A 24,318-nucleotide genomic window follows, 5' to 3' on the forward strand; every position below is an offset into this window, starting at 1 on the left:
ACTGACAGAGGTGGAGAGACAGGGCCACCCTGAGCACTGCTATGGGAGATGAGGGGAAAGGGAAAGCCTGCCAGCAGGAAAGCCTGGTATGGGGGAGAGAGGAGCAGGGAGCATGAGGGGACATGAAACCACATTTACCATCTGTCCAGGGATCTGCAGGAGGGAAGGGAAACTACAGTGCAGGGGCAGATATTGGGACCAGGGACAGGAGGTCAAAGGAGGATGGGAAAAGAGGAAGCTGACAGGGAGGTGGCCCTGACACCTGCGCCAGCTCAGCCTACAGGAGCTGCAAAGTTCAGCAAAACCAGCAGGAAAAGGGCTAGGTTTCTGCTCTCCCCACTTACTGTTTGCTTAGCATACCTATATCCTCTCCATCTGAAGAAGTTGAACAGGCAGGAGGGCAGCCACACTGACCTTGTCCCAGGCTGGTAGCCTGACCCCACTCCTGCCCCTTTTCTGCTTTGGCTGCCAGGACAGTGCGTCTGATCCAGAAGCTGCTTCTGAAATCCTTGTGCTTCCTCCAGCCTTCGGGAAAAACAAGCAAACAAGGAGCAGCAGCTGGGTGGGACACACACACTGTGCTTTAGAGGTGACAGGTCAAACTTCAGTTCCACAGTGTGGCTGTGTTTCTTTGCCTAGTGTAGGTAATGTGAAGATAAATAACATTTTACATATTTCTACCTGACTTTATATAGCTAGATGTATAACTATATACGTTTGTATAGAGTGGGTAAATATTTCTAAAAAGCTTTGGATCCATCATCACTGGTGTATCCAACAGCTGTAACTCAACGGTGACCTCCTAAGCATCTTTGCCAAGGCAGTCATCCCAGGGATCAAACCTACCATTCTCTATTGTAAGAGTTTTGTGACAACTCTGCTCTCCTCTTCCTGGGGTTAAGAAACAAACCTCTCTGTGAAGTGTGGAGCTGCACGTTTCTTGAAACAAGGCTGCTGGCCCTGTGGAACTCTGACAGAGGACGAGGATAGAAACCCCTCCAGTACTGCACAGCTGCTTGCTCGGCTGGCTGGGCTGCATTAGGGGCGAGTTCCACAATGGAGACTCATCTTAGGGCTCCTTTCTAACACAGAGGGTTTGCTGGCAAGCCGTTGTCAGTGAGAACACTGCAGCAATAGCACCGCTTTTACCACGCAGGGGGCAGGGGTAGGACCCATGGTGGCAGTTTGGCGTGTTCAGAGAAGGTCTTTGGTTTAGTAAGGCCAACTGTGAGGTCTGCCCAGTTTTGTAGAAGATGAGATGTAATGTTGTATCCTGCCCAAATCTTTCACACCAATTCTTTCCCTCCTTGTGCCTTTCCTAAACTCACCCCTGTCCCACATTTAGAGTCAAACTACACAGCTGGATCTTTTGGCACGACAGATAGCCTGACACTAGAAGTGTGGCCTCATGGGCCACTGCAATGACAATCCTGTTTTAACAGAAATTGTTCATTTCTATCAATATACAGGAACTAGAAGGTTAATGCACCGCTGTATTGTCACAGCCCGGAGAGGGCAGAGAGCCTTGGGGAAGACAGTGAAAACATATTTGGGAACATTTTGATCATAGACCTCCTCAAACGTAATTCTCTGCTGAAAGGACGAAGCTGATAGTGCTGCAATCAGAACGTTACTGGCAGGCGCTGACTCAGCCTTTCCCGGATATGTCCTTTCCAATCCAGCTGCTCCTTAACTCCCTATTACACACCGTACTGATGCTTCTGTACGCAGGACAGGCTTGCTTGTACATGCATCTCTGCTCACCCTTTCAGCAGGCTGCAGTAGCGAGGAAGTTAGCTGAGGGCATACTCGGAGGACAAACCCTTGCAGGAGAGAGTTTGCAACACAGTTTCCCCCTTTTCTCTTCCAAGTGCAGTCTCTTCAATATGCCCGTTCTTAACATTGCTCTGACTTTCTTTTCCCCTTTGCGCTGTAATACTGATGCTGAATTTTGATGAGACAAAACCAGGTGCAGCCCATGACATTCATTTATTTAGACGCAAATGCAACATTTTGGTAAGTATTTTGGAGTTACAGAGAAGGATGTTAGGTCAGCTGATTCTCTCAATCCAGAATGAGCTCTTATATTTTTATGTTGTCAATTAAAGGAAATAATTGCCTTGAATCCACAACTGTATTTTTTCTTTTCCATATTCCAGACACTTTTGGTCTTACGTTAAAGTTGACATTAGCTCTTTATATAATTCATACAGTAGCCACAGGCACCAAAAAAAAGTTAATTTCTTAACTGTAGCTTTCCTTTTTTTATGTTTGCAATTTCAATTAACTGTTCTAAATAACTGACAACATGGAATATAAAACATTCCCACAACAATGTAGGTCTAACAGCAATTACGTTGATTTACTCTGGACCATGTTAAGTTCAGGGAGTAGGATAAAGAGACAGGAGTTTAAAACTTCTTTCACACTGATGTAATAAATTCAGTACATTGCTTTAACGTTAGGGCAAAATAGCTGGTAACTGAAAGTCAAAAAACTCCTTGTTTTGTTTTCCACTGTGATAGAAAACAATAGATTATGGGAAAGTTCTTCAGAAGGTGATCAGAGGAAAAGTTCACCAGCATCTATCATGGACTGTGTCTCTGTGGCCTGCTGGGATAGGAGGGAGGGACATAAAGGTGTCAGCAGTTGAACTGATGTGGTAAATCACAGTAGGGTTAGTAAAGCGCAATGGCAGCCTAGTGTAAATGCCTTCAGACTTCTATTTCTTCTCCGAGGTTGTACTCGGGACACGTCCCCTCTTTGTGACCTTATCTCTGGGGCACTGGGTTGTGCACTGGTCTCTCCTCTTTAGTTTACGAGGACTAATCCATTTGCAGGTTAATAAAAGGTGAAAAGAATCACCAAGGAGCCACCAAAATAAACAAGTAGTACCTTTGACTGCTTAAGGATTCTCTGTTTTCTTCATCAGCATGCTCAGCCCGTCTCCTCACTGCCCTTCTAAATACTTTGATAATAAGTACATCTGAAAACTATTGATTAAAAAAAAAAGTACTAACAGTATGCAAAACAGGAGAACAATAAGATAATTCTATAAAAAGTGGATGGTTCCACTTTGCAGACATGTAATTTGTCTTTGTAAAATGTACTTTTCTGTGTACATCCCCATGGTTGAAATTTGCAATTTTTTCTAGAAATGCTGACTGACAATTAGTGCATTTCAGTGGCTAGTGTGCTCTCAGTCCCAGTTAGAGGAAAGGTTCCCTCAGAAATGTCACAAATCTGAGCCATTTCATTTCATACAATGAGCAAAAAGGTCACGACATGCCGTTACTTCAAGCAATCTGTTGATAAGATTAATGAACTTTTCTCTTTAACTGCTAGATTTATAATGCATGTGCTAGCTTGCTGCAGTGCTGTAGGCAGCATCATTAACATCAATAATGTATATTTAATATAACAACACCAAAGAGCAAGAGAAGTTGGGACAAGAAGGATGACACTAGGGTGAAAAATCATCTGTGTGTTACACAGCCAGGGCTGTGGTGCAGTGCTGGAGAAGTAGGGCTGTTTGCCTCGCTGGTGGTTCCCCTTTGTTCCCACCCTATCTCCTTCCATTCTTGTCAAAGTTAAGGACAATTCACAAAAGAGGAGGCTATTGCCAGGCCTGGGTTTTCGATTACTCTGTGGTCTCTAGGCTTCTAAGGGAAGCTTCGGAGAGAAGCAGGGCATTTTACAAGTAGGTGTATGATGTAGATCTGTAAGTAAGAGGAAAAAACCATCCCTATTCACGCAGGCTGGCACTACTATCCATAGCAGGGCATTATCCAGTGTCCTTCTTCCTTTCCCATAAGATACAGACAGGTTGTTAATTCAGAGGGGCCTAGATATAAAAAAAAAGGCTATTAGGTAAAGCATACTGAAGCCCCTTGCTTCTTTCAGTCAACTAAGTCAGCAAGCCAAGAAAATCAAGACCTACCATCATTCCACTGCAAATTCAGATCTAATCCTGAAAAGATGTTTGTTCTGCTGACATTTTACACACAACACCAGTATATTTCTGAGATACATTAATTTAATGTTGACCCTATACATCTAAAGCAGAAAATAAAAACCCAAAACTAAGTTGGTGCTTTTCCCTCAAAATAGTGATTCCTGGAGGAAGCTATTTCATTTAAAACAGCATTAACAAAGATGACTTAACACAGTCTTGGTAGATGTGTGCCTGTGCACATCTCCTCCTTAAATTGTCTCAGCTGTAGCTAGACTGCTGCTCAGCACCCAGATCTCTGTATTTACACTGATCTTTTCAGCTCCCAACCACCTCAGAAAGTTACTGACCTGCCTCCTACCCGAAAGAGTACAAATGGGACTGCCTTTTGGTTACCTTTATCTCTGGAGAGATCCTGTGAGGGGCCCTCAGCTCTGGGATTTATTCCCCCCTTTGCTCAAAAACAGCCTCCAACAATCTTTGACCTTCTGGGTAAACTATGAGGCCCAAATCCAAGGATTTGTTTTGGGAGAGGCATAAGAAAGGCTGGGATTTGTGGATGTGGTAGCAAAGCATGTTGTCAATAGCTGATTTAGTCCTTGGTTTATAATTTTCTCGTGTTGCAGCAGTTATCCTGTACGGCAGTGTGAACTTAACCTGTGGAGACTTAGGCTTTCCTAAGTAGTCATAAATTGGGGGGAAAAAAAAATGCATTGAAATCAAACAGTGTATGAATGATTGTGTGTTTGTGAACAAAATGATCTGGCAAACAAGTACGTCATAAGTCACTTTTGCTAAAATGATCCTTCTAGCCTTGCAAGTCACACAAGCTCTGCCTGTGTCTGTGGGGCACTAACAGCATACACAAGTGAAACAGCATTGTTGGGACTGCTGATAAATGAACAAATAACACTTTAAGTGAGAATACTTAATATGTTGTCCTGCCTGTGTTGCAACTGAAAGGCGAGCTGTAAACACCTATTAAACCAGCAGCATTATGTCCTACTACCAAAGTTCTCTTGTCTGTCACCTTTGAAATATTTTAATCTGAGATTCCTTAAAAGCTGTCTCCACTGCTCATACTCTTCAGATGTAAACAGATTTGTTAAATATTTTATTTCTAACCCACCCAAGAAGTTACGTTCATTTACATAACTTAATGAAGGCTGCATTATTCATTGAACTTCTCATATAACATTTTTCATTAGACATTATTAAACAAGTGAAGCAAGCCAGTCTAGTAATGAGTCTTCTCTAAACTTGCTGCCAGTTATGTTTCCTTTCTCCTAATCTATCACCCTAATGGTTGCAACTAATAAACTTTTCGAATCTTTGCTGCTAATCTGTATATGTTTTGCATTGCATGCTGGATGTATAACTTGACAGAGAATTTACAATACAAACCACCTGGCAAACAAAACTATCTGGATTAATAAATGCTATCCAAAACTACCCACTCTTTTCTGTTGTAACAGAGAAGTCAACTGCATATAACATCTTAGTACCTTTAAGCCACAAATAAAGGAACTAATTTGGGGCTGGAACATACCCTACTCAGCAGTATGTCCCAAACACAAGATTTGTGACTGCCTTTTATAATTTCAAAGACATTGCCAAAAGTCAATAGATTGAAGTTTAGTTTACGTGAATGTTCAGCAGAGACACAGCCTTGTATGGGATCCTATAACTTGCATAGGATCCTGTTAGACTGTTCTAGGAAAGATGGTACGTAATAATTTTAAGGTAACGAAATTCTGCAATGGGTTGCTTGCACATGGGCTGCCTAATCTGTATTTGGGACTAAGTCAAAAGTAGTTGGATTTTCAGGGACCCTAAGCAGCGCAGCTCCCTTTGAGACAGATAGCAAATTTTGAGAATTTATACCTCATAAAAATCAATTCTAATGCTTAAAAAAAAAAAGAGAGGTGGATCTAGGGATCTAATTTTATGCACATTAGTTTTAAATGTCTGGGGCATATTCTTGCATCAGCATCCACCCTGAACACCTCTGCCGATGTGTAGAACTAACAAAACATAGCAGTGTTCTGTTCTCAAAGATGACTAGACACAGATTTGTAAAAACAGTTTTTAAAACTTCCTATAGCACTTAGGAAAGTACCACTTGAAAGTCAAGGATGGAATATTTTACATATTATTAAGTATTTTTCTTGGTACCTCTCCAAAGGTTATTCTAAATCACTGACCAGAATAAAATAAAAAAACATATGATAGATTGAAATGGAGTAGAAATAAGGGCAACTTTTTTTTCAGCCTTTCATCTTGCAAGGTCCAGGAAAAGACTCCTGTAGTAAAGGTAAAAAATAAAATAAATTGTCGGAAAAGTAAGTGAAAACCTTAAGCATATGAGGCTTCAAATCATACTGTCCTTTCAATAGGTGCTTTTATGAACTAAAGGAAAAAAATCCTTTCGCAGCTCAACTGCTGGAAGCAACATGAAAGTAACATGTCCTCATCTCACTAGGACAAGAGAAATAAATCTGATCAAATTATTTTTAGTCAATCAACATTTTTTTATTTTCAATGAGTCTTCAGCATTCATTTGCACATTTTTTCTTACTCATATAACCATTACCAAAATTCACTAGTACCTGTTCTGACCTTATCTGGAAATACTATTGCCTTTCAATCAGGAATTGATTTATCAAGTAGCATTCCTCAATGTCAATTTACACCAATATCATTCTTTAATGTCATTTTTACTCAAGAATGGGTATAACTATGTGCTGTTAAGAACCGCACATTTAGCATTGAATAGATACTTCAGAAATTCTAAGCACCAGAGATGCTGCTGGCTGGTAGGAACTATTATTCACGTGGGTTTAGAAAAAGCCTGGGTTCCAATAACCCACCTTACCCTCAGAGAAGAACCAGCATGCTACATATAAATCATGGCTTTTTACTCCAGGACCAAAGCATAGCACCTACAGAATTACATGCATTTTTTTGGAGAGAGACTTAGTCAAAGATTTTTCTTTTAAATTACAGGTTAACTAAGAGGAAGAATATGAACTACCCCAAAAAGGCCAAATTATGGCCCCTATGGACCAAAACTGGCCCTTTAATATGTTTCAACCTGTGAGCCTTGGAGCACCAGTGACTTACAATAACACGTGGTAACACTTGCAGAAGGAAAGCTGGAGCATGGCTCTAGGAACTACCTGTGAGCAACAGAGCGGGCTGAAGCAGCTGCTTCCTCCTCCTGCCTCCACCGTAGCACCCCAGCACAAACAACATTCTCACAGGGAGCTGGAGTGAAGACCTGGTCTTCCCACAAAACAATTAGTTTTTTTTGGTAGATAATTTTTCAGCAAGATCAGTTCTTGGATCCAGCATAACACAAGGGGTAGGGGCTAGGGGTGCAGGAGCCCGTTGGCCCCTAAATAGCAGCCACAGTTTCAGCACGTGCCCACACCAGCCACTGCTGAGCTGGGGCTACATACAGTCATTCCAGAGCCCACCTGAAACTGGTCTGCAGCCAGCATCTAAACTGTCAAGATACAGCTGCATAGAGGAGATTAGCAGGGGTTGTAAAACCTGCTCAAGAAGTTGGGCAAATATTTTAGCAATTAACCCACACTGAGCTCCATATTACTGCAGCTATGCTGCTACCATTTCTTGGGATAGCTTGTTTAAAGCTAACTCCAAGATGCCTAAATTACACAGCAGTGACAGATCGTTTAACGACAGAGATAAACTATACAGGGGCAGTGCCTAGCATAGGTTATGTTGTCATGATTTACAACAGCTGAGGATGTGCCCCCAGATGTCCAGACAAAATCAAATTAAGAATATGACTTTTTTCCTCCAAACATAAAAGCCTTGCAAACCTGACTCAAAAAATTAAAAAGGAGGCAGAAATACATGATTGCATAATAAAAATTATTTAAGATTTTAAACATTACCAAGAATACTCAGGCACAACCTAAAAAGAATATCTTTGGTATTTTAAGACTACAAAAAAATTGAAAATTAAAAAGTCTTGATAGGTATGCTTATATGTAGGTTGTGTCTAAGGTCTTACATTAGAAGCTTACATATTTGAAATGCTAGCTGGAAACACATCAAATGTATTATAGAAACACTCCTTAAAAAAAATCGGAAACATCATAGATGCTATCAAACACCTGCAGCAATTTTGAGCAACTTAACTCCATCCTTAATTTTGACCTTGGGAGAACATAATGGAGAAGTGACTGCTTTCCAGAAGGAAACAAAAAATTAAATTAGTGTATATGGTGCCATAAGTGTTCGTGACACTGAATTACATTGGCTTACTTTGTAGATGTTTATAGAGCCAGCCTATGTTGTTTGACTTTTGAGGGAAGACTAATAGGTGTAGTAATGGGGGGAGCACAAAAAAACCTATGGTTAAACCAAAACAGGGGTCATGCCTAGGGCATTTTTATCTGTCCTGTTTACACACCCCCGGGGAATTGCTTCTCAACAGTTGATTCCCTGTTAATCAATTCACATTAGTGCCTGCCTTTTAGTTTTCACTTTGCTGAATTCCAGGAAAGAAGTTCTTAAACCAAATGCATGCTCTATCTCTGACCTAGTCAGAGCCCTGCATTTCAAGAAGAAATCCCAGCAGATTTTATTTGCTCTACCAGCTGATAAGAGACACCTTCGTAAGTAAAGATTCATAGCCAGCAGACTCATCACAGAACAAGATCCAGTGGTCTGTTTACACAGGTCAGCAGTAATATGGGAGGAGAGGACATTTATGGATTTTTTTTTTTCTCAATCTATTTTCTCTGGCTACAGAGAAAGACTCGTGTTACACATTATTCTTCTGCTTCCCTTTCCTTTCTTATTTGCCATGTCTCAAGATTATGTGCTTGGTAAGAGACTTGTACCACTTGCTGTTTTCAGTGAGTGCGTATGTTTTTGCACTGCTTTTGCCACTTACAGGCTGAAACTTACAACAATTTACTATTCACTAGGGAGAACTACATTGAGGGTGGGAGGCAGGGGAGAGTTATGAGCTGAGAAATAGCTAATAGCTCATTCACAAAAGCAGATCCAGCTTTACATCCAAACCCCTCATACCCACTGGTTAAGCTACTCTCTAGCATACACGCAGATCTTCATACAGAGATCATAAAAAATAAACTTTATTATCAAACTTAAAATTCACACATCAAACATAAGATCTAGACACAAATAATACTGAAAACATTCTCAAGCAATAGTCATTTTAGGTAATTCGGATGAGTAGCTAGTTACCATTGTTTCAAATGCTTTTAAGAATATGTCTTACTACATACACCATCATGAAATGTCTTCAAATGCTTAGCTGGCCAGCTTTCAGTAAGATTTTTAAATAGGGGAAAACTTATTTCTATAGAAATAACATTATCTAATTATGAATCAGAGACCCATAATTGTAGTGCTTGGGGAAAAAAATATCATAGCCTTTTGAAATATTTAGAAGACATAAATAACTATTGTACATTTACAAGTTTAAATATTTAAAGGCCTTCATTACTATAAAAGTTACTATGTACATATTAGATGCTATATAGAAATCCAGCCGGAGGCAAGTTTTGAGCTCTCAGATTTGGCCGCTGAAACCTACGAATCTGGCAGGCAGATTGTCCACAGGGTACACTGTGGGGCCCGTTTTCATTGTAGGAGGTCCATTCAGCAGCTGCCAGTCACAGCTCCGAGCCAACTCCACTGTAAATATTTTTAGAAGGACTTTTGCAAACTCTTTGCCCACACAGCTCCTCAAGCCCCCACCGAAAGGAATGAAACTGAACCTAGAGGAATCCTCTGGAGATGGAGACATGAAGCGATCCGGGTTAAATTCATCCTTGTTGGTAAAGAGATCTGCCACATCATGGGTATCACAGATACTGTAAATAACATTCCAACCTTTAGGGATCTGGTAACCCTATAAAAAGAAGAGAAAGGAGACATGAAGCACCTTGCTGTGTTAAATAAGGTGAAGTGCCAGCACAGGACATGTCGGTGGCACCCCACCTCCCCTCCTGACTTCCTGCAGGTCACTCTAAGGCAGATACACTACATGAATGCACTAGTACTTTGCAGCGGTGCTGCGGAGTTGAGCCCAGGCCCCACTTACATTTAGCTCAAGGGTCTTGAGTGCAATTCGAAATCCTCCAGGAACAGGAGGGCTCAGCCTGAGGGTCTCTTTGATGACACAGCCTGTGTACTTTAGCTGCTCCAAGACCTCCATGTCCAGCTGCTTCTCTTGGTTGGGACTGCACAGTAACCCCTAGAAAGGAAGATGCTGCCATGACATTTATGGAGCAGGCGGACAGGGCTCCTGGCACTGCAAAGCAGCCACCCCTCAGCAAGCAGTGTTTGCCTGCCACCCACTAGAAGTAGGGGACCACCTGGGTCGAGGGGAGCCCTGTCTGGGACACCTCTCCTGAGGGTACCTTCCCACTGCCCCCTCCTGTGAATTGGCTCTGGGGAAGACACACACCTTCACCTGTAGCTCTTTCCTCACTTTCTGCAGGACGTCGTGGTGGAGCCCTAGGAAGGCGATCAGTGACGTGGCAGCACTAGCAGTGGTTTCATGGCCCCCAAAGAGCAGCTCTGTGGCAGACTCCTTCAGCTCCTTACACAGAGAACAGAGGAGGTATAAAACAGGCCTTGAGCATAGCATCTCCACCAGGCCTGCTCTACCACCACAACACTGTGCATTGCTTCCAGGCTGGAGCAGACACCCAAGGGGCCAGGATGAAGGTGGTGCTTATGCTCCCTGTGGACATGGCCCTGGTCCTCTGTTCCCCATCCAACAACCTGGTTGCAGCCTCTGCACCCCAGTGCACTACACAGCTGGTTTATTTCATGGGGAGAGGGAGCACCGCTGTCTCTCTCCTTTTGGCCCCAAAAAGTAGGTGTGCTACTGACAGAGGGGCTGGGGAAAAGGGACAGATCTGTCCCCGGGGAACCTCACCTGCATGTTGAGCTGCTCCCCGTTGCCCTGTGTGTGCTCCATCAGCAGCTGCAGCGCATCCTTGTAGCTACCCTCAGGCTCCTTGCGGGCCATCTTGGCACGGATGTTCTCCTCGATCTTGGCATGGATGATGTTGCGTGCCCGCAAGCCCTGGCCAGGCAGCAGAGAGAGCAATGTGGGACTTAGGCCATACTGCCATCCCTCCCATCCATTCCCCACTGTCCTGGATGCAGGGGCACCCCCTCTCCTCCGAGCCTGCCAGGAGCCTTACCCGGTAGAGCCCACTGAAGGGCACATCGATGGGGAGGGAGAAGAGGTTGCGGATCATCTCCTCGAAGGCCTCCACCAGCTGCTGCTCACCGTCGGGGCTGGCCTGGCGGGGCTGAAAGCCCAGCAGGATCCTCATGGCGATGCGAAACATGAGGCGCTTCACCTCGGGGTACACCAGCAGGCAGGGCCCGGCGGCGCCCAGCCACTGCCCCAGGCAGGCGCTCACCTCCTCCTGGATGACGGGCACGTAGTGCTGCAGGGCGTCCCGAGAGAAGGCCCGCATGATCACCTGCCCGGGGGGACATGGAAGAGAAGCAGAAGGAAGGGGACACAGGCTCAGCCACCTTGCCCGGGGCGGCCGCACCCTCTCCCCGCCCGCCGTCGGGGCCGTACCTTTTTGCGGTGCTTGTGCTGCCCGTTGTGGAGGTTGGAGAGGCAGCCCGAGCCCAGGATGGTGCGCACCGAGGCGGGCCACTGCACGGAGACCAGCCGGTGCTCGCCCAGCAGGATGTGCCGCACGTTCTCGGCGCCCATCACCCGCACCGTGGGCCGCCCGAAGAGGTGAGTCTTGTAGATGAAGCCGTATTTCCTGCGCTTCATCTGCAGGAATTTCCGCCTCTGGACAGGGGAGGGGGAGAAATAATAAACTAAATTTTAAAAAGGAGGAGAGGAAAGGGCAGGGAGAACAGCTCTTTCCCACCTGAGCACGGGAGCCCAGCGAAGCCGCTGCTCATCCCCCTCCCCTGCAGCCAGAGGAGGAGCCGGGGCTCTTCTCAGCTCCCCGCGGCATCGCCTCGCCTTACCTGCAGCACCATCTGCAGCGTCTCCCCGAAGAAGGGGAGCCCCATGGTGCCCGGGGGCAGCGGGAGCGGGCAGCTGGGGTCGCGGCCGCTCACGCAGTACAGGTCCCAGAGCTTGACGGCGGCCAGGAAGAGCAGCAGGGGCAGCAGGAAGGTGCACAGGGCGCTGGCAACCAGGGCGGAGAAACCCATGGCTGGGGAACGAGTCCAGCCCGGCCCCCCGGGAGCTCCGAGTGCGCGGGCCGGGCTCACCGCGGGCTGCCTTTTATACCCTTCCCAGGTTGCTGCCCACCCTACCTTGGTCCGATAAATTAGTTCACCCAAAGTTCATCTTTAATTGCGGATTGCGGCCTGGCTCCTCCCCCCGAAATTTTTAACTATTTGCTTTGCGCGGCGCATCCTGCCCGCCGCAGACAGCCGCCGGGCATGGAGAGGTGCTGCCGGGCGCGGCGGCAGCGGCTCGGGGTTTGCACCGCGCTCAGCGACCGGGCTGCGGGACGCTGCCGACAGCGGACTGCCGGGGGCCGGCCGCCTCCTCGGATTTATCGCCGATGCTCGCTAGAGACCAGCAAGTTGCGCCGAGAAATGTCCCGCTCCAGCACCCAGGAGCCCGGCTGCCCGGAGACACCTACCCCCGGGCGCGCTCCCTGGCCGGTGCCGATCTGCTCTGCAAGCTGCGGAGCTCCTTCACCTGCCCGCTGCTGTCGCCGGCCGGGAACGACGAGCCAGCGGCCGGAGCCGGGCCGGACGGGGCGAGCGCTTTCCCGTGCTGGGGGCGGCCGGTGGCCCGCCGGGCAGAGCCGCAACTGTGCCGCCGCATCGGCGGAGGAGCCTCCGCTGTCCTCTGGTTCACCTCGAAGGGCCCGGCTTGTATTTCTGCCCGGCCGCGGAGGAAGGAGCCGCGGGCAGCAGTCCGTCTCAGCCTCCCGATGCAGGTTCAAGCGCGGGTCACCGAGAGGTTAGCGCGGAAAGGAAACACCCAACCCGCCGTGCCCGGCTCCTGTCGCCGGGGTCCGCTGCCCGCCCTCGCCTGGGGCTCGCTGGCATCCCGGGGCCGTCGGGGCTGCCGCGGCCGGGAAGAGGCACTCGGCGCCGGCCGCGCACCCCGCCTGCAGGCACGACGCGGAGGGGCTCCCTCCCGAAGCCGTCGGGCAGGCACCGGCGGTTGCTCTCCGGGATGGAGCGGCGGCTCCGGCCAGGAGGAGCGCAGCGGGAGCGGGGCGGCGGGCGGGCTGCGGGGAGGCTGCGCTGGCTGGGGCGCCCGCGGGTCCCGGCGCAGGAGGCGCCGTCCGCGGTCCGCTGCGGGCTGGGGAAGCGGCTGCGGGGAGTCGGACCGAGGGACGGGGCCGCGGAGCGCTGCGCTGGGCACGGCTGCTACCAATAAACTATCGTGCTCGCTTTTTTTTTCTTTTTCTTTCCGTTTTTTTTCCTCTTCGCTCTCTGTTACTTTTGCTTTCTTGCTCCCACACAAGCTCAATAAACGCTGGAAGTTGCGTGTGTGTTTGTGGGGGGTGGGAAATGCCATTTTTAATTATGATTTTTCTGACAACGCATCACACGGGACCCTCCCTCCTCTTACGGTGCCTTGCGGGAGAGGAGCTGCCGGCCTCCGCAGCCCCTTGCCCAAGAGGGACGCCCCCCCGGGAGGTTCCTCGCCCCCGGAGGCGGCAGCCCCTCGGGGTACGGCGCGGCTCCCGGTGCGGCTCCGCGGGGCCGGGCTGGCGCTGGCCGGGAGCGGCGGCCGCGCCCTGACCCGGTACTCTCCCCTTGCCGGGCGCTGACCTGCTTGTGACCTACAACACGGACCGTGACATCTGCGTGAACCCGGCCGGCAACCGCGCCAAGTTCACTGTCTATCAAAATAACGAGATACGGTAGCCTGAGCACCGATAATTGCCACAGGAAGGCTTTATTATCTTCCCAGCTGTGTATTCTGCAGACATCGGCTCATAAAGAATCAAATGGTAAAGAGTGAAAGGGATAATTAAAAACATCTTGGAAGGGGGTCAAGGAATTAACAGCCTAATATGAACAAACTTTGATTACAAGTAAAAATTATTACACTTCATTTGGAAATGCTCGTGTTTATCTGCAAACAAAATAAGTTTTAAGTCTTTCTTTTTTTTTTTTAACTAGATTCATGTTACATTTTTCAGCGGGTGGCTACAGGGCTCATTAGTGCTTAGGGTAATTTTTAAGCGTACTACTGGAGGAGCCCTGGCCATCCGGCACCCGGTGCTGGGTGCCGCAGGCCCAACCCTGCCCGTGGTGGCAGCCTGCCTCGCCCGTGGGTCACAGCCATGCCAGCAGCTCCTGCTAATTAAAGTTAGTCATTGCCACTTGCAGCCACCACCTACTGATTTCACCTCTGATAGCCAGAGAGATTCACCTTTCAGGACAAGGTCAGGAGAAGCAGAGGCTCTGGTTCACTACAGGGTCAACCTGCCAACAGCACTTAACTCAGCCCTGCAGTTCAACCTCTTCCAGATCTGACCTGTCACGTTTGGGAGCCACGTTTCTGCCCCAGGTAGCGTTGTGCTCGCTGCGCAGCCCTCTGACAGCTGACAGCAGTGCAGTGCCCCAGCATGGACATGCAAGAGGGACTGGCCAGGGCGAGGTCATTTGTAGCCTAGCAATGAAGCAGGGTGATGACAAAGATTCAAGGGACAGGGGAGCTCCCCAGACCCTTTCCTAAGGGACTCTGTCCTCGTCCCACATTTCTGCCGTCGCAGGTCAAGCTGCTGCTGGTTCTTCACACAGCGCACACTGTGCCACCAGGCCCAGGAGGCACTGGAGGGACAAGGCGGGTGGTTTCCCCCACTGCTTTCAGGCAGGACGTGTGACAGTGGGGAGTAGAAGTGAAGCTGAAAGGAGCTTACAAACACATTGCAGTGAAGCAAGGACCTGGGCCCAGCTCTGCTCTCAGTGCAGAAGCAACAGGACTCACTTCATTTTACATGGGAGAGAAATACCCCGTGTCTCAGCGAGGCAGGTGGTACTCAAAAGACATCTAAAAAGGTGTCCTCAGCACCCAGGCTTAGCCCCGGGTACCACACATCTGTGGGATGGACCCACAGAGCTGCTGTCCTGGCACTTTCCCTGGCAGAGCTAGGCTGCTGGAGGTGACATGGTCAGTCTGGCCAGCGAGCCACCATGGGGCCTGTGTCACCTTGCAAATGCCCTCTCTGCAATGTGAACAGCATCACCAGGAATAGGGGACTTTCTACCACAAATCAGACATATTCAGAAATGTCCATTTTCCAAATGTTTGTTCCCCAAAGTCCCCTCCCCTGCTTCAGCCCGATCCCTCAGGCAGGCTGCGGCTGGGGAGTGCATCCTGCGGGGACCCCAGAGGGGGCTTCAGCACTGAGTACAGTGCTCAGGCACAACATACACAGCTACTACTATTGGGTGAATGAGATGTCCTCTTTGTGCCGGCTCTAATGGGAAGTGCAGGAATGAGATTAAATATTTACAATAAAAACCACTTTACACCCTATTATTCTAGCTACAGCTTATGCCGTGGATTGGGCGGCCCTGGCTCATGTTTTCCTGCAGAACCCCCCATCTTCCCTCTTTTTACATCTAAAAAGCTACAGTGTGCAGGATGTTTGTCCTGCCTCTCCTATAACACACTCTCAGGAGATAACCCTGGGACAGAAAAGCTCTGGGAACCTTAGCTGTGGGGCTGGCAGTTTTGCTCCCCATCCCTGGTGACAGGAAACCTGCATGGGGCAGGGGCTGGCTGAGCCCCCATGGGGGATGCTCCCTGCCAGCAGCTTCAGTGGGTTTTGCCTCTGGGGTTGGGGCTGAGGCTCACCCGGGTGCTCAGGAGCAGGGCTCTGCAGGACCCTCCCGGCTGGCTTGCTCACCAGAAGGGGAAAACCAAAAAGCCCTTTGGGGTTTTGCTCTGCAGTGACCAAGTGCCATACCCAGCCTGGGGCAGCAGAGACCTGCCCCGGCAGCCGTGGAGGGGCATCGATGCCAGGGCTGAGCAGGCAGCGTATCCGGGGCTCAGGCCTCGCTGCCACAGCCAGGCTGCAAGGGGTGGAAGTAGAGCTGCAGCCCATCATCGATGGGGTGCACGATGGGCACGGTCTGCATGGCGGGGTAGCTGGGGGTGGCCAGCTCCCAGCGGGCCGTGCTGACCAGCTCGATGGCCAGCAGTTTGAGGATGGCCTGCGCCAGCTCCTTGCCAATGCAGCTCCGCACCCCACCGCCGAACGGGATGTAGTGGAAGCGGCCCGCGGCCTCCATCCGGGCAGCACCAAAGCGGTCTGGGTCGAAGATGCCGGGGGGGCTCTGGTAGATAGCGGCCATCTCATGTGTGTCACGAATGCTGTACATCACGCTCCAGCCTTTGGGGATCTGGTAGCCCTGGGGAGGAGGAGAGAAGAGGGGAGGAGAGGAGCATGACACACCTATGCAGCCGGCTGTGCTGGTGGAGGGTGAGCAGAGGGTGCCTGGGGACAGCCCCGCCACATTGCCCATCAGCTCTGCAGCTCCTTTTCTCCCCAGCCCAGCTGGGACCCACTGAGGTTGCTAGGTGCCACCTTCCCCTGAGCTACACTGCCAAGCACCACCACTGTGACAGACACGGGGTGCTTGCAGGCAGTAGCAGGCAGCAGCTCCCTAGCAGCCCATGGGCGTGCGAGGCACTTACATCCAGCTCGAAAGTCTGCAGTGCCGTCCTGTAGCCTCCGGAGACGGGGGGCAGCACCCGCAGCACCTCCTTAATCACACAGTCCAGGTAGTGCAGGCGGCTCAGCTTCTCCAGGCTGATGTCCGAGGGGCAGCAACAGCTCTGCCCCGACGGTGCCCGGAGCTGGGGGCCAGTGCAGGTGGGCTCTGGCGGGTTGTGGGACTGGAGGGAACCTTCCTCCATTGGGCCTGGGGGCTGGCTCTGGTCCTCACGAGCATCTTCGGCTGCGGGGTGAAGAAGTGGCTTCTCACTGTCCCTGCTCTGGGCGGTCAGGGTGTCCGGGCAGGATCCCACAGGGCAGCGCTCACACTGCTGGTACAGCTCGTGGGACATCAGCTCCTGCCTTATTTTTTCAATCACTGAGGGATGCTTCAGTAGCAGGAGGATCAGGGAGGTGCTGGCACTAGCCGTGGTGAAAAAAGCAGCAAATATGAGCTCAATCGCCGACTCCTGGGAGAGGAAGGAAGGCAACAAGTTTGAATGCCATTTTAAACTGGTTGTGATTCAGACTGTTCTCACCTTTTGCAGGTTTTGTCCCTGTGCAGAGGGCCCTGGCCCCCCCTCTGCTCTCCACAAACCTGCACCCACCCTGGGGTGGCAGGGACCAAAACAAGACACACTTGTTCTTCCATTTCTATACAAGCTGGACATCCACTTGCCAGGTGACTGATGCAGAAACACGAATGAGATGAGTACACATCACCTCCAACCCAGCTCTTCTGAGCTTTCCTCCCAAGATTTACAAATTTTCAAGAAGCATTTTAACACGCATTTTAGCATACTGAGTGAAGTTCATTTCAAGCGTTACGCTTTTTACTGTCATCTGCCAATTCCCCTTTGCACCCAGCTTTTACCTTCCTGCCCAGCCAGGGGTTACGAGGCTGTGTGTTTATGCATAAATCTTAGATGCGCTGGCAGCTAAAATGGGTTGCATTTGATCCACCTCCAGTTAAAATCGACCATTTGCTTGTCTGGGAGGGGACTCAAACCAAGACAGTCGAAAGCAGAAAGACCTCTGCGCTATAGCAGGTCAGCCCCAGAGGTGCTGTGGCCGGCAGGGAGCTCTCGCGCAGGGATGCACATACCAGGGAAAGGCCTTGCTCACTTCTCAAGCTTCACAGCCTGAAGCACAGCAGCATTCCAGATAGCTCGGTAGCAGATGTGTCCATAACAAGTTAGGAGGTAACCAGCTCTGATGAACCACAGCACAGTCAAATCCGTAATACATGCCTTGTCCCGGCTCATGGGTCCCCACGCAGCCTCCCAGTCTTTCCGGGGCTGTCTGCAGGGTCTATATGGCACAGCACATGCCAGGTTGCTGCGGGCTGTTTGCAGCACCATGTGATCAACTTTTGGAAATTGTTTTCCAAAGCTTAAGGGTTGCCCAGAGATGGGTCATGGCACATCACGTCTCCGACAGCAAACATAATGCTCAAACTTATAGCACAATCCGAAGCTGCCAGCGGCTCCGTAACACTGGGTTGGGAGCGCTGAGGCCAGACCCAAAATCCATGGGAGAAGTCGGAGGGAGGAGCACAGGGAGCTGCCACCCTGGGAGGGACTGGGACCTGGCTGGCACTAATCGCTCCTGCCCAGGGGCAAAGTAGAGCAAACCCCCCCAGGGAAACAGAGCAGTTTCCTTTCACACAGCTCTGTATCTGGATTGTAAATTGTTCTGACACAACCGGTGTCTGGAGAGGTGAAGCCAAAAACACAGGGAAGGACACCTGAAGCCTGAAGGTACTTGGAGCCAAGTCTGGTAAGGTCAAGGGTAATGTAACAAGGATTATTCTTTGCTACCATCCCCAGCGCCATATATTGGCTGGACTAGAGGCTTTTGCCAAAGTGCAGCTCTCAAGGGCATCTTTCAGCTGAAATAAAACCTCTGAAATAACAGATCCCTGTCGACCCCTATCACACCTCCTGCAGGCGTTAGCAGGGATTTTTACATTCACAAGGTAGCAGACCCAGATGAAAAGAAATCTCTCAGTTCCACCACTTGCAATTAAAACCCAAGACATTTCAATAACATGCAAGGAATTTAGGGCAGGCTCTCCAATTTGAAATAACAGCCTTTATGACTCCCTTCATCAACCCCTGACAGTGCTGCTACGTGAGTTGTGACACCGAGCTGCTGACTTTCCCTCCCTGCTTTTACAAGGCCAGCATAACCAGTGACTGTGAGGCAGCATCTTCCCACAGCCTCACCAGTATCGTCCCTGTGCTGCAGCCCGACTCCCCGTCCTGGGAGGCAGGATCAGCTGCGTTAAGGTTCCACCCATCCAGCCAGTGACAGCACTATTATATAGGATGGTAGTTTTTTTAATCCTTCCAAGATCTTAAATGTTTTAAAACAGTACTTTTGGCAAAGTGACATCTTTTTAATGACCTTTACATTTCAAGGGTCCTGCTGAGTTCCTGCCAGCAGTGCAAATCACGGTGTACTTAGGAAAATTTCTGGGAAAACAGTCCTTCAAAATCATTTGAACAAAAAGCAAATTAGTAACTAGTGTGTGCCAGTGCTTGGAGTGTCTCTCAGAGTCATATATATCCACAACTCTGAGACAGCTTTGGCCTTTTTATCCAACTACACCATTTCACTGGATGAGAGCTCTACTACTCTTTTATTAGAGTGGAGAATATTGCCGTAATTGCAAGAATAGGCCATTCGGTTTGCAAGTCATTTTGTTAAACACAAGGTAGAAATTTTCCAACTGTAAAGGTACAGGGCAGCATATGAATATACTATCATTTGAATCAACTGGCCAGAGGTCACTGCCATGTCCCTCCATGTTACATTTAATATCCCCTTATTCCATTTGTGGTCAGAGCCAGGGACATGATGGGAGATCATGTAATTATTTGTGTGTAATATCCATGTGAATACTATCAGAGATTAATCAGTCTTAATCAATCACATTTTGAATCTGGCAATTATATTTTAAAAATAATTATATTATAATAAAAACCATTCTATTAGACTAAATATAATAAATAATTATAATAAAATTATTTAAGAATATATGCTGGTTCTAATCGTATCTAATAGTTGGGTTCTAATTGTATCTAATAGTTGCTGTAGTCTTTCAAATATTTTAGATTTAGAGATTACACTTTTACAAAATATTTCTAAAACATTAGTCTTTAGATAGTTTTCCTTAAATACCTAAATGGTAAAACTATGTAAGTTCAATACTTTTAAACTATATTCAAGTACTTTTAAACTATATTCAGCTGCTATACCCATGCAAAACTGCTTCAAAACTTGTTATATAAATGCAGCGTCATCTGTCATTCACTGACACCAAGTGACCTGGAGCTATGAATGATGCAGTACTAACGACAATTTTTTCCCAAGATCTTTGGCAAAACATTCTTCACATTCAGTTTGTAGTTTTGGCTTGGTGAGGACTGCTGGGTTCATCCCTAAGTCACAGTGATGCATCATGTTGCATCATAGCAATCCACAAGCTAGATGATCTAATCAATGATGAGGTGATAGGGAACGACCTGGAATCCATCGTTCTATCCCTGGACCCATTTTAATATATCATCTCAGAGATTTCTGGTCTTGCAGCCCCGAGGAATACGGGGACATGATCTACACACTGTGCTATGCCAGAGGCTGGGGGATGTTTGAGGAGCACACGACTAGCTCTAAATGTTTCCAAGATAGTATCTTCGAGGTTACTGAGCGCACACTGATGTACAGAGCCTTAGCACAGCCACATAACCCTACCAGCATCCTAAATCAGGCTGAAGCCTGGCAGCCACAAAGAAGAAACGTGGAAGAGGCATTTATTCCTTTTTAAAATACCAGCTCTCTTCTAGTGCAAAGAGACACAATCCTACAAGAGCACATGAGCATGCCAAGTCCAGGCTTTCTCTCTTGCGCTGGAGATGGTGTCCTCAGAGTGGGTGAGAGTAGGGCAGGAGCCAGTGGCTGGTGGTGAGTCCCCACACAACCCTCCTCCTGCCCCTCAGCCCAAGTCTCACAAACAGCCACCGAGTCAGAAGGGACACTGCAAGGCGGAGGTTGTCCTTACCTTTAGCTCCTGCATGGTTAATTCTTTGCCGTGCTCCTTGGCACTGTTTATTATGAAATCCAGAGCATCACTGTGATCTTCTGGGTTATTTCTCTGCAGTTTTTCCTGTATAGCCTTCTCCATAAACTCATGTAGCGTGTCCCGTGCTTTGATTCCCTGCAGGAGGCAGACACAGTTCAGGAGAGCCTTAGGAACCGCCCCCCGCTCCAGAGAGACTGGGGGGACCCCAAGCCTGGCAATTCCTAATCCCAGGATCTGTAACAGCAAGAACTGTTTAATCTGTTGCCCAGCCCCAGAGCCTTGCAAGAGGCAGCAGTTTGAGGGGAACTGCTGCAAATTCTGTTGCCTTGCTGTTGTGAATCAAGTATGACAAGTCCTAAGAAACACTCTGAGAGGAAAAGACAGCAGTAAACCCACGGTACTGAGTCCAGAGGCATCTGCCCTGAACAAACCAACACTTGTGTCAGGTCCAAAAGAAGCTTGTCCAAAGAGACAAGAAGTAACTTAATAAAATCAAGTCCAAGCAGCCAGGAACATCTGAGACACGAACAAATGAGAGGCTTTACCAGGGTATAGCAGATTAATCACACATTAATCAGACTCAGCTCATCTCCAGTTGTGTTACACTCCTGTTCAGCAAAGCATTTAGATAAAAATCTCAGCAAGTCAAGTGATCAGCAATCTCTTTGCAAAGTGGGATCAATGGAGTCAGTGTGTGGATCTGTATTAAGATGCCTCCTGCAAAAGCCAGAAGGACCAGAGATTTGGGATGAAAAATGGCCATGACCAGATGTTGGGAAGATACAAAGGCTGAGATTTGAGATGGGAAGGACTGGACGAAGGAACTAGGGCAGGGAGCAAGGGGAAAAATAAGGGGACCTAAATGCAAGTTGAAGAGGTTGGTCTCGGGCTGTGGCTCACCTGAGAGAGAGCAGGGAGGGATAGGATGGGGGTGAAAGCTCACACTGGTGACAACCTGCAGAGGGAAACTGGACAGGGAAAACAAGAGCTTTGAACTGGTGGAGAAGAGCAGCAGGGAGGATGGAGAACTGGGACTGGCTGGGTAAGGTGACCCGGTGGGGCAGAGCTCACAGTGGAAATAAGAGATTGGGCAAGACCTGCCTGAAAGAGGCAGGAGACTTGGAACTGTGGTGGGGTGGACAACCCAAAGCCAGAGGAGGGAATGCAGACTGAAATGGGACAGGAGGGATGGGACACAAGACTGATACCTAGAGCAGGAGTGTGGGGAGGCAGGCAAAGAGGGGCAGGGCAGCAGGGAAGAAACTGCGGGTTGAAAGAGGCAGAGGAGACTGTCCCTCTGCCACGTTCCCCTCCAGGACCCCTCACTGTCTCTCTGCTGCTGGGGACAAGGGACCAAGGACCATAAGAGGGTCTCAAGTCCTTGGCCTACCCTGAGGTGCACAGGGAGTGCTAACCTGAGGTGCGCTGTGCCCACCTGCCTTTGTGCTCATGCCCACAGACCCCTCTGCTGTGGGCTGACATGAGTCTGGGCGGGATGAGATGGGACAGGACCAGACATGATGGACTAACCAGAGCCAACAGAGGCAACATATGGTGTGAGGGAGGAGAGGAGCCCTGCGCTGTGCAATGAGCTAGAGCCAGTGCCCGGAGGTGCTGGAAGCCAACCAGAAGCAGGTGAAAAGTGCAGAGAGAAGGGGAGACAGCTGGGGTGGGCAAGACACCAGGCCCTCAGACCTGGAATGGGATGCTGCGGATGTCCTGGCCTATCGGAAGCGCCCATTGGCGGGCCTGGAGACAGGGATCCTGTGACGCTGAGGCCCGGGCCCCTACCCCGAGGCAGAGGGAGCAGGGCAGGTGGCAGTACCTTGCGCAGCCCACTGAAGGGTATGTTGAGGGGCAGGGAGAAGAGGTTCTCCACCAGCTGCTCAAAAGTTTTGGCCAGGTCCTTGAACTGCTTTTCCTCCAGGTGGAGACCCAGCAGAATCCAAGCTGCAATGCGGAAAGTTAAGGTTTTAGCGGAGGAATAAACTGCGATGGAGCCCGGCTCCATGCACCAGCCCCGCAGCTCCCAGCTCACAACCTTCTGGATCCGGGGCAGGTAGCTCTCCAGGGCGGCACGGCTGAACACTCTGGCCAGGATCTAGGAGGAGAAGGGGGGGAACAGAGGCAGGTGGTTAAAGTGGGGGGTCCCACATGCCACCGAGGCCCAAGCCTGGGCAGGAGGTGCCGCCTGGGCTGTGTGCCCTGTCAGGGTGCCCGCGAGGCTCACCTTGCGGCGCTGGCGGTGCAGGTCCCCGATGGAGCCGAGCAGAGTGTGGGAGCCCAGGATGATCTGGGTGCTCTGGGGCCACTGTGTGCTGACCAGCGTGTGCTCGCCCAGCAGGATCTTGCGGATGTTCTCAGCGCCCGTCACCCGCACCACCGGCCGGCCCAGGAGGTGGGTCTTGAAGACGTTGCCGTACCTCTCCCGCCGGGTGCTGTGGAAGCGGGAGCCCTGGGGACGAGCTGCGGGTCAGACCGGGGCTCCTGCCAGCCCCTCCCCACCCCGTCCCCCTCCCCCGCGCCTTACCTGGAGCAGCCAGTGCAGGGTCTCCCCGAAGAAGGGCCAGCCCATGGAGCCCTTGGGCAGGGGCAGGGCGCTGGCGCGGTCCCGGCTGAGGCTCCAGCGCAGCGCCCACAGGTGCCGACACAGGGTGATCAGCAGCGCAAGGACCAGCAGCGCCAGCGCCGCCACTTCGGGACAGGAGAGCCCCGCCGGCATCCTCCTCCCGGGCGGCGGGAGACGGGGCGGGCGCGGGGCGGTGGCGGGTGCCCGCCCCGGGGGCTCGGGGGCGCGGGCGGCCCCAGGGGCGGCCCCGGCGGCTGTCAAACGCGGGGGGCCGGGCGCCCCGCGACTCCGCTGCCGGCGGCGGGCGCTCCGCGGCTGGCCCTGCCGGCTGCTGCCCGCCCGGCCCCGCTCGCCTCCTGCTGCCGGTTCGCCCCTCGGCCACATTTATATAGATATTGGCCACTTACGCCCGATCCAGCTTCGGAGATGACGTCTCCGCTGCATATTTAAGCAGCGCGGCCAAGTGCGGTGATTGGAGCGGGAGAACCGGGGATAGCGAGTGGGGGCGGCCGGGGCAGCCCCCCTCTCCCCGGGGCCGGCGGTTTGGTGCCCCTTTCCCGCCCCCCGCCCGGCCCCTCGGGGCTCCCCCCTCGACGGCACGGCACGGCCGGCCAAGGCGCCCCCCGCCCCGGGCAGACCGGCTCCGCGGCGGGACGGCTGCCCCTCGGCGCGGGGTGCGGGCTCTGTCCCCCTCCCCACCGGGACCCCCGAGGCGTCCTCTCGGGCCAGCCCGTCCCGCCGTCCAGGGAAGGCAGCGAGACCCGTCCTGGTCTCCCCCGACCGGGGGGTGTCCCAGCCCCTCTCCGCAGCCGTGGCCATGCCCGGTCGCCCCCGCCGCCCCGGAGCCCGGCGGCAGTCGGGGGGATCTCGCAGCCCCCTGGCCCGCACCCCGTCGCCGGGGCCGCCCGGACCGCCGCTCGCCTGCCCCGGGGCTAAATCCCCAAAAAGCCGGGACCTGTACAGGTCCCCATGAAAGCAGCTCTGAGGCGTGTTCCTGTGCGTGAAA

At 50.6% G+C, this 24,318-nt stretch overlaps 2 protein-coding genes across 2 annotated transcripts; both read right to left on the bottom strand.

Moving 5' to 3' along the window:
- Positions 1–9,454: 9,454 nt before the first annotated feature.
- On the bottom strand, positions 9,455–12,166 carry CYP26A1 (cytochrome P450 family 26 subfamily A member 1). The gene is made up of 7 exons (XM_068399261.1): positions 11,978–12,166; positions 11,568–11,792; positions 11,176–11,463; positions 10,905–11,054; positions 10,428–10,562; positions 10,062–10,214; positions 9,455–9,869 (listed from the first exon to the last, which is right to left on the bottom strand). The coding sequence occupies exons 1-7, from the start codon at positions 12,164–12,166 to the stop codon at positions 9,528–9,530; spliced, it is 1,482 nt and encodes a 493-aa protein (XP_068255362.1). The 3' UTR covers positions 9,455–9,527.
- Positions 12,167–15,988: 3,822 nt separating this feature from the next.
- Positions 15,989–23,465, bottom strand: CYP26C1 (cytochrome P450 family 26 subfamily C member 1). Its single transcript, XM_068399329.1, has 6 exons — positions 23,274–23,465; positions 22,974–23,198; positions 22,569–22,844; positions 20,723–20,878; positions 16,638–17,126; positions 15,989–16,351 (listed from the first exon to the last, which is right to left on the bottom strand). The coding sequence occupies exons 1-6, from the start codon at positions 23,463–23,465 to the stop codon at positions 15,989–15,991; spliced, it is 1,701 nt and encodes a 566-aa protein (XP_068255430.1).
- Positions 23,466–24,318: the final 853 nt, after the last annotated feature.

This window comes from Nyctibius grandis, chromosome 4, assembly GCF_013368605.1.
Source record: "Nyctibius grandis isolate bNycGra1 chromosome 4, bNycGra1.pri, whole genome shotgun sequence".
NCBI classification, from domain to species: domain Eukaryota; kingdom Metazoa; phylum Chordata; class Aves; order Nyctibiiformes; family Nyctibiidae; genus Nyctibius; species Nyctibius grandis.